The sequence below is a fragment of the Platichthys flesus genome, chromosome 1, assembly GCF_949316205.1.
Source record: "Platichthys flesus chromosome 1, fPlaFle2.1, whole genome shotgun sequence".
Lineage (NCBI taxonomy): Eukaryota > Metazoa > Chordata > Actinopteri > Pleuronectiformes > Pleuronectidae > Platichthys > Platichthys flesus.
In genome coordinates, this window is record NC_084945.1 from 10,400,499 (window position 1) to 10,409,777 (window position 9,279).

Sequence of the window (9,279 nt, forward strand, 5' to 3'; positions counted from 1 at the left end):
TAAAAACAATTCACACCATAGGACAAAATCGAATGATTTGCCTTTTGGGGATTTTTGCAGGTTGTACTTACTTTGTGAAGGTCGAAGTCAAGCTGAGGTAGCGGTGATAATCCACACCAGAGAGTCTCTGAAACACCTTTTATATCGTCTTAATCCTCATTATTTTTGGGGAAAAGAGGGGATAAAGCGTTTTGGTAAATAGTGTGGATAACTATTCCCTTGTTTAGTTGTTTGTTTTTGAGATATTGGGAAGAAGGAAGGAGGTGACTCAAAAGAGAAAGGTTTATGTTTCCTTTGGAAGTTCACAAGGTCTCTTGACTTTCCAGGTTTAATAAATTATGAGGTGTTTCTCTTCTCGGGTTTTATGGAAAGAGAAGAAAAAAAAAAGAAAACTATGCAGGGCTGTTGGATCCTTGTTGTCTTTGGTTTTGCAGTCTCGTGTTTGGTGATGTGTGGAAAATAAATCACAACTCTCCCCAGTCATGTAAATCCTCTCTCTTGCTCATTGTCACCATCCGGAGAGAAGGAATAAATGAAAACAGCGGATATGCAATTAACGTTGCGTAAAAAAAACGCACTTTTTGGTTCGTTTTTACGCAGACGAAACTATAAACCGGGTTATATTTTGTCCACAAATCGACTCCTCTTGGCTCCCATGTAATAAAAAAAAAGATGCGGATCCTGTTGTCTGCAGGGTGCGTCTTTATTCCTCCTGTGACAACTTTCGAACCGTCCTCTTGAGTTGAGCCACAGTCCGCGCGTCAGGAGCAAGTCGCATCCGACGAGATGGATGTAGATTCGTCTCCTTTGTGGAATAAAGATGAGAAAAACAGTTTCTTCACAGTCTCCTCTTCCTCCGCCACGCGTCTCCGAGCTGTTCTCCGGTGCCGGTCCTCCTCCTCCTGCTGCTCCTGCTCCGACGCGCCGATCTTGCGCCGAGGCTTCACACTTCAGACGGTGTTGGAGAAAAAAAGACTCACTTTTCTTTTTATTTCCCCGCAAAATAAAATCACAATCGGCCGATTTGATGTTTTCTCCTCCGCTGATTTCTCAATTGTTTTAATTCTGGGACTTGTTTTGTCTTCAGTGATGAGTAGAGCTGGCGGGGCCACCGTGCGCACTATCCACGGCTCTCTCCTCCTCCTCCTCTCTCTCTCTCTGTCCTCGCTGTAGCCTTCTGTCTGCGTTTAAACACCATCTGGAGCTCCTAACCTCTCTCTCTCTCTCTCTCTCTCTCTCGCTCTCTCTCTCGCGCTCTCTCTCTCTCTCGCTCTCTCTCTCTCTCGCTCTCTCTCTCGCTCTCTCTCTCTCTCTCTCTCTCTCGGGTACCATCAGATGCAGGAGCTGGCAGCCACACATGCAGGAATCCGTTTTAAATTGAAGAAGATCCCAATTCAAAAGTACAAAAGCACCACAATGGTTCATTAGTTATTATTATCAATACAATCATCTATGTTATTACAGAATGACACGTGCATAGCACTGATAATCCTTTTTTATAGGCTGTAAATATAATACGCCTTCAAATTCCCCATATAAATGTTATTAATTATGTAAATTTGTTTTGTTTCATTTCTCAAATTATCGCCCTAAACCTAATTTGATCATGTCCAGTAAATTCAAACCAGTCGAATACAAAAAAATACAATGATCTCAGTGTCACTGTCCCGTTGTCTGCCCATGGGGGGCGCTGTTTCCTCATATCAGGGCCGACGAGGACAACAAGGGCAGGCAGCAGTGAGTCCATTGTAAACTGTAGATTTTATTTATTTTATTCATAACACTTGAGGAAAACAAAATGCACACAACAAGAAGAATTAATGAAAAAAAAAACACACTCTGCCGGCGTGTGCGAACACTCACCAGTAAAACAGTGAATAGCCCGTAAAGTGTGTAGTTTTCTTTTGTGTTGTCAGCTGTTGTCATAAATCGTCAGCCGCGTGGAGTGATGTGAAGATGGGAAGATATGAATAGATGGAAGACAGTGTTTGTCTTGCAGAGTCAATAGTCCCATTATCACAGTGATTAATGTTCCTTTTTCATACGCGCTGCTTGTATTTATGTGCTTCTGGTTGTTGACGTTTCAATTAGCAGCTCATACAGTAGCCTAGTGTTGTGCTACTTTTTATAGTTAAAAACATGTTATCTTTATTTATTTATCAGTCAATATTATTTGTGGTTTAGTTTATTAATGACTTACTTTATAAAATGCTGGAAAATAAGTGAGGGGGCGTCTTTAAATTGCTTTGTTATACCATCCCAAAGCCAAAGGTGTTCAATTAACAATGTTATTAAACTGTCTTACGGCTGTTTGGTCATTTTTATCAGCAAAACCAGTTTAAAAATTAATTGATTTTCAGATTCGTTGTAGGTTAAATTAATTTGTATTGATCAATTAATATTTCTACTAATTGCTTCAGCTTCACAATAGATAAAAATAGACTTTTGGCCGACTTTGGTGCATTTACAATAATGTTCCCTAGAATGACCTTTAGAAGTGAGGCAGACAGATAAACAGAGAGGCTGAGAACGAGGCAGGTATCTGGTGCGTCCATGGTGAGAATCCTCCACCTGTCCACACTGGTCTGTTAGCCCCTCTGCCCCACCCACCTGCCCTCTTTCTCCCTCTGCCGGACACACACACACGCCCACACACACACACACATGACCATGGAGGGGGACAGAAGACAAAGCTGACACCCACCTGACCCCTCCTGTGTCTACAGAACAAACAGGACCAGCTTGTAAAGTACACACAGACAGCTGCTCGTCCCCGACTCTCCGCAGCCTCGCCAGCCTCGAACATGAACGCAGCCTTCTGATGGAGCTGTGAGGACCTTTTAACAAAAATGCTCCAGGTCTGGTTAAATATGTGAAAACAATTTTACAGGGGGAAACCCCAGCTCTCGGTTTCATGCATGGCCCGTGGGAGGAAATAACTTCAGGTGACCTGAGGCCCAGCGCCAGAGTTTTAGCTGTAAACACAATACAGTACATCAATTCAATGTAAGGCTGCTGCTGCTGTGAGCGCGGTCACACACAGTCACACAATGAAATACATCAGGTTTACATATATAAACAGCTGCACAGGCCATTACAGGCGGGCTCTGTCAGAGGCAGAGTGTGTAGCGTACCGTGGTGGAAGTACAGTTGTCAAGGAGATGGATGGAGTGTTAATGAAATCCACTCTCTATATTTCTTTTTCTCTCTTTCAGAGTTATGGCCTGAGGTTGCTCCTCTCATTGTATGTGTGTCTCCTTAGTATCTTACTGTAGGTGGATTATTTGTCTTCCTGTGCAGAATACTGAACAGGGAAGAACCGTGCCACTGTGTGTCTGTGTGTGTGTGTGTGTTGTGTGTGGCCTTGAGTGACAGAAAGGTTGGCGATGGGGGTTGCATCCAAAGAAAGGATTCCTGTCAAGGTGACGGATCCGAGATTGACAGGATGCGATTCTCCTCGGGAATGGCGTCAGTCAACCTGTCAGCCTTCCCGTGCGACAGCCTCTCACTCCTCTTAATTTGGCCTTTTGTTGCGCGGTCACTGGGTTAGTGCCGACACTCCATGTGGCCGGCCTGATAAACTGCACAATGGAACGCGCACAAGGTGGGAGCTCGCCTCAATGAACTCCCCGCTCCCATAACACTGCGACTGGAAGTCCCTTTGATGGCCTTAATGACGGAAAAACAGCTTTGTCCTCTCTTTCGCACACTCCTCTATCTCTCTGTCTGCTCCTTTGGTCAGCTGACAAACACCCCACACCCCCATCGACACCCGGCTCTCGACTCTGTTCTCTTGACAGCATCTCCGAGGTACAAGAACCAGGATCGGCCATTGTGCTGGTGTGCAAAATGACTATTTCAGTGCGTGTTTGCGTGCGTGCATGTCGGCATCAGAGCAAAGAGAGAGAGAGAGAGAGAGAGAGAGAGAGAGAGAGAGAGAGAAAGTTTGCAGCATTTCCTCTCCTCGCACAATGTAAATCTTTTCCTATAGTGGCAGTCAGAGGCTAGTGTGCTGAAAGGAGATAAGGCCCTGAGCCGAGTGAAAGGAATGCTAGACCCTTTGTGTTCACGCGCTCTTCTCAATTCTCCTCTCCTCTCCTCTCACACGCACGGTGAGCAGACGACACTGCCATGGACTTACCGTCACAGGCACCAGGCCTCACGAAGGGACAAAGAGAACAGCCCACTCAATTAAAACAGAAAGAAACAGTACCTGAGCTGTCTTAAGCTGATTTAAGTGTCGATGGAGATGATCGGGGTTTGTGTTTGAGAAATTTCCTTTTGGACTCACGTGCATCCTCCCGCACCAAGTGTTTGGTTATTTACGCACGTGTCTTTTTCATTGTGTTCAAGAGGATGTTGTTCTCTCACTTTGGGGCGTTAACATCTTTAATGTGTGTACTGTATGTCCCCGAGCACCATTATGTTATGAAAGAGGATGAGACGGAGAGAGAGAGAGAGACAGAGAGAGAGAGAGAGCGCCTTTCTGTAATATGGCGTGGTGTAACGGATCATTGACCCACCCACTCAAGCACGTACGCTGGAATGCTGCCTTTACAAATTGCTCCCATAGACCCGTTGACATTTTGTTTGCAATTGAGCAGCAAAGTGTCAGTTGTTTGAATCATCCAGACATGATGGGAATTCAAAATTCAATCCGTGGTCTTTGGAAAGAATAATGGCCTTTGAAATACTTGACTTCCAGGGTCGTCTCACCCTCACCGTCTCGCCACAGAACAGCTTTGATAAAAGCACTGTGGACAATGCACAGCTATTGCTATTTCATGTCCTACTATCTTTTTGCAATACCTACATTAAAATTCACTTGCTGTAGCCTTCATTCCTTTTTTATCTATTTTAATTCCGTTTCCAACATCTTGTGAAATCCATGCAATTAAGAAATGAGACTATTTTAGAAGCAATGAGAGGAGCTACCCAGACTTTTAGCAATTAAGCAAATGTTTGAACTTAAACTTAAACGCACTCTGTTACAGCACAGAGTGCGTTTTCTCCGGCCAGAGTGAGTCTGAGAGCACAGCTGACCAACAGAAGTGCAAACAGACAGAGGAGGAAGTGGCACCTGATTACATCAAGTGTTGACTCAAGAGCAGGATATGCAGCCTGAGCACAGAGGGAAATGGACAATAAAAAAGTCCTCAGTCCGCAGGTGAATACGTCCCTCATACGCTCACATGACAAAGTCGCTGCTCTGCATGAATGTGTGTGAGCGTGTGTGTGTGTCTGTGTGTGTGTGTGTGTGTGTGTGCGTGTGTGCAGACAGTTGGTGGTGCTGGCATTGGAGATAGTGAGAAGAGGGGGATGAGGCACTGTATCAAGTTGTGAACATCTGTTCCTCATAGAAACCACAGAGCTGGTGCTGAGGAAATAGAGAGGATAACTGCGCTCTCTCTCTCTCCCTCTCTCTCTCTCTCTCTCTCTCTCTCTCTCTCTCTCTCTCTCTCTCTCTCTCTCTTGCTCTCTCACACACACACACAAACACACACCTCATCACCACCTTGCCTCTCCTCTCAAATGTGCCCTTCACTTTCTTTTCCTCTTTTACTATTTACACATTTCTTCTCTCCCTATTCTTGCATCATCATCATCATCATCATCATCATCATCATCATCATCATCAACTCGGGTTGCTCACATTTACGATGATATTCTTTTTATGTTTTCACTTGGATCTGTGCCACAGATACAGTGATGTAGTCATTAAGCAATGCATGTTTTAAAACAGGACGCTGCACTTTCACATCAATGGTGCGGTTTTAGCATTTCATTACATGTGTGTAATGAACCTGTCTGCACATCTTTTGCACCATCGTCCTGTCGGTGATGACACTGTCCAGCAGCTTCACTGCTGATATGTGGTGACAGAGCAAAACTGCTCGAAAATGTCAAGAAAGAGATACAACTTATCTGCTAAATCTAAAACCATGTCTGTTTGTTCACTAAACTACAGTCTGGTAGATCTTTAAGCCTCAAATTAAAAAATAATATAATGGATCTTGTAATTTGTGTGATTGTTAAGTCTCACAAACTCAAGATATAGTTGAAGTTATGCCATTGTGCAGGTATATACAAGTCATTACTGGTGTCATGCCTATTTTTTGTTAGAGAAAGCTGTAAAGCATAGCCTATTCATAGCTACAGAGGATTAGGACTGGCACCAAATTATGAAGTCTATGATACAGCAGACATGAGCCAGGGCTTTGTTGGGGATTCACTGCACCTTTTCCATCAGAGTCCCTTGATTTAGTCCTTGCTCCTTTTTCTTCCTCTCACCATCTCTCATTGCCTTCCTCCCTCTATCTGGCCCTGCTGTGAGGATATGCTAGTGCTGGGTGGCTGTTACTTATTTCCTTATTGTAGAGTGTCTATATGAGTGTGTGTGTGTGTGTGTGTGTGTGTGTGTGTGTGTGCTGTGTGCGGCTGATAAGACCCAGGGAGAAGAGCCAGCGTGCCGACATATTCTTGCCACCGTGGTTATCGCCCGTCGCAGCTGTGCCTGAGCTCTGCGACATCTGCTCCCTCACAGGAAGCCTATGCTGCAGCTCACAACACCTCTCACACACACACTCACGCTCACACTCGCGTGCACGGACACACACATAACTACTGCTTCTTCACACAGTGTAAACATATCGTTGGACTATATAACCACACACACACACACACACACACACACACACACACACACACACATCCAGTACATGCAGCTACACCAGGTTAACTACTTGAGACAAAGAGCAGTGTTTACATTTCACATTGACACACATTTTGATTTCCTCAGCGTTTGCGTCTGCGCGTGTTTGTGAGACAAATGGGCCGGAACACCAGCACCGGAGTTCTACTGGGTTTTTATCACAGAACTACAGGGAGCATGCTTATGACTAAGCCTAATTATAGAAGCCTTATCACTGCAACGTTCACAAAGCTCATTACAGCCAAGAGACGGCAGGCGCTGCAGGTAATTCACTACGTCGGGTATTAGTCCTCGCGCTGGCTTACAGTTTCTACATATATATATGTCTATAAAATTAGGCCTTAAATGTCTGACTCTTAACGCATCTGTCTCCCCTCAAACACGTTGCTGATTTAAGTGAGGGTTTTCATTTTTTAACCTAAAGGCCATACTTCAGTGTTTTAACTCCTCTAAGAATCAATTACCCCATTTTTCCTCTCTTTCCTGAATTTCAAGTATCACTCATCCGCCCGCGAAATGCCCTTTTAAAGTTTCAGCACCATTGTTACCTGTGATGCACCCTGGTGACCTCCAAGTGTATTTCGAAGGAACTGAGGCACGTCAGTGAAACCCCAGGACTTACTTCTGTTCCCCTGCAGCTGCATGGGGAAAACCCAAAGGAAGACGCCCACCAAATCCTCCCCCCCCCCCTGCTTTTTTGTGTTCTCATCTATATTTTGGAGAACGAAAAGTCGTGTAGACAGGCGAAAATATCTGCTTCATAACTATCCGCAGTAGTGTAGACAAGGCCTCAATGTAAAAAAAAAAAAATTCAATCAGTGCCCTGGGAAACAACCCTTTAGCCATGTTTCATGTAATAACTCAGAAGAAGAAACATAGATGGTAGTGGCTGGTGTCTTTTTAACCTTGAACCCTCTGCTTCAGTCATCACCTAACAGCTCAACTAGCAAGGAGAAAAAACAAAACTCACATCGCCCTAATAGCAAGCAGCGCCAAGTCAACACAAACTGATTATCTGTCAATCACTCCAACTTAATGAGGAGACCAGACAGCGGCGGGACCCTCCATCACTCATCAAGATAACGCACTGCCAAAAGATTTCCCAGAGCAGATCCTTGAAGACACGACGAGCTCTTACCTTCGCTGCATCGGTAGTGGCTGCTGGCTGCCGGGTTGGGATCCAGGCTGCCAGGCTGGAGTCTGCGGCCGGCGTGTCTGTGCTTCAGCTCTCGGTGGCTGATCAGCGTGACCGTGGGCACATGGGGAGCAAACGCAGAGGCAGAGGTCCCGCTCCTCAGGTCAGCCCTCTTCTGCCGCTCCAAATTGATTTCAGCAGACATGATCGAAGGTTCAGATCACACGCTGAGGTCTCTGCTACGACTTCCAATTTCTTTGGGAGGTGTGTGTGTGTGTGGGGGGGGGGGGGTCGTTGGAGTTTAAGTGACACACTGTTGGTGTGAAGCTCTCCGGTGTACACACTGACAGCCCGTAGTTCCAGATGTGGTGGCAGAACGACTCTATAGGCGGTTAACTCCACAAACCGCTCAATTATTCTGGGTAGTTTCCCAAGTTAAATGTTTTTGTCATGAAGTGCGTTTGAGGTTCTCCATGTTTCTCACCCGTGACACCCCAGTCGATCTTTGTATGAACCGCTGAACTGATGTGCGAGGACGAGGTCTTTTCTGGAGTTACAGCCCCAAATTATGAAAAAGGAGAAACAGTCAAGGTTTGATTCTTCTTCTTCTTCTTCTTCTCATGTCCTCATCATCGTTTATTCCCTCAATCCTCCGATAGCTTGTCTTTGCTTTGCATCTGCATGAAACTTTGCTTTAGAAACATGCATGACAATCACATATGAAAACCCACAACTAACCGTCTCTGTCCTCAGTCACAAGCCAGTCTCCTGTCGGTGAACTTGACAGATCCTCCTTGTGCATCTCCCTTATTTCTTCTTTTCGTTCCCCTCACAGCCGCTCTTCTCTCCAGCAGAGTGTGTGTGAGGCCACCAGGGCTGTGTGTGTGTTTGTGAATAAGTGTGTCTCAGTGGCAGGTCAGCTTGCCTCTGGGCTCTGGCTGAGGGGCTGTGCTCTCATCTGAACCCTCCTCCCTCCCTCCCTGTGACTGAGGCTCAAAGGAGAAGTGTGTGTGTGTGTGTGTGTGTGTGTGTGTGTGTGTGTGTAACAGTTTGTGTGGGTTTCAGCATGTTGCAGGGCTGCAGCTCTTGGAGGGGACAGGCAGCCATGTTGGTCTGTGGTGATAGCAGCAGGCCACAAGACCTGGGCCTCCTCTGTCAGGAACCAGCTGTGTCTGCGGCCAGCAGCCACCGCTTCCCTGCCTGCATCCTCCATCCTGAGTTAACCCCCCCACTCTCCTTCCCAGGATACTTTGCTCCTGTACACCTTGACCAGTCTCATCTTCCTCATGTGTTCATCAGGCGTTGAGTGTCTATTTGTCTTTCCAAGTGCAACTTTCGGTTTCTGATATTTTTTAATCAACTCGTTTTCACTGGTATTTTGTGTTTTTCACTTTATTCTTTGATATGTTCTTGTGTGCATGATGGTTCTTGT

The 9,279-nt window shown here is 45.6% G+C and overlaps 1 protein-coding gene across 3 annotated transcripts in view; it reads right to left on the reverse strand.

Moving 5' to 3' along the window:
- Nucleotides 1-8,779, reverse strand: part of cbfa2t3 (CBFA2/RUNX1 partner transcriptional co-repressor 3) — a 38,417-nt gene extending 29,638 nt beyond the window's left edge. For 2 of the 3 annotated variants that reach the window (XM_062382096.1, XM_062382089.1), the window contains exon 1: nt 7,851-8,779. In XM_062382096.1, the coding sequence (XP_062238080.1) occupies nt 7,851-8,052 (202 nt within the window). In that variant the 5' untranslated portion in view covers nt 8,053-8,779. Of the gene's footprint in view, nt 1-71; nt 7,770-7,850 lie in introns of those variants that run through there. The other variant, XM_062382105.1, reaches the window with a different exon arrangement.
- Between the last annotated feature and the right edge of the window lie 500 nt (nt 8,780-9,279).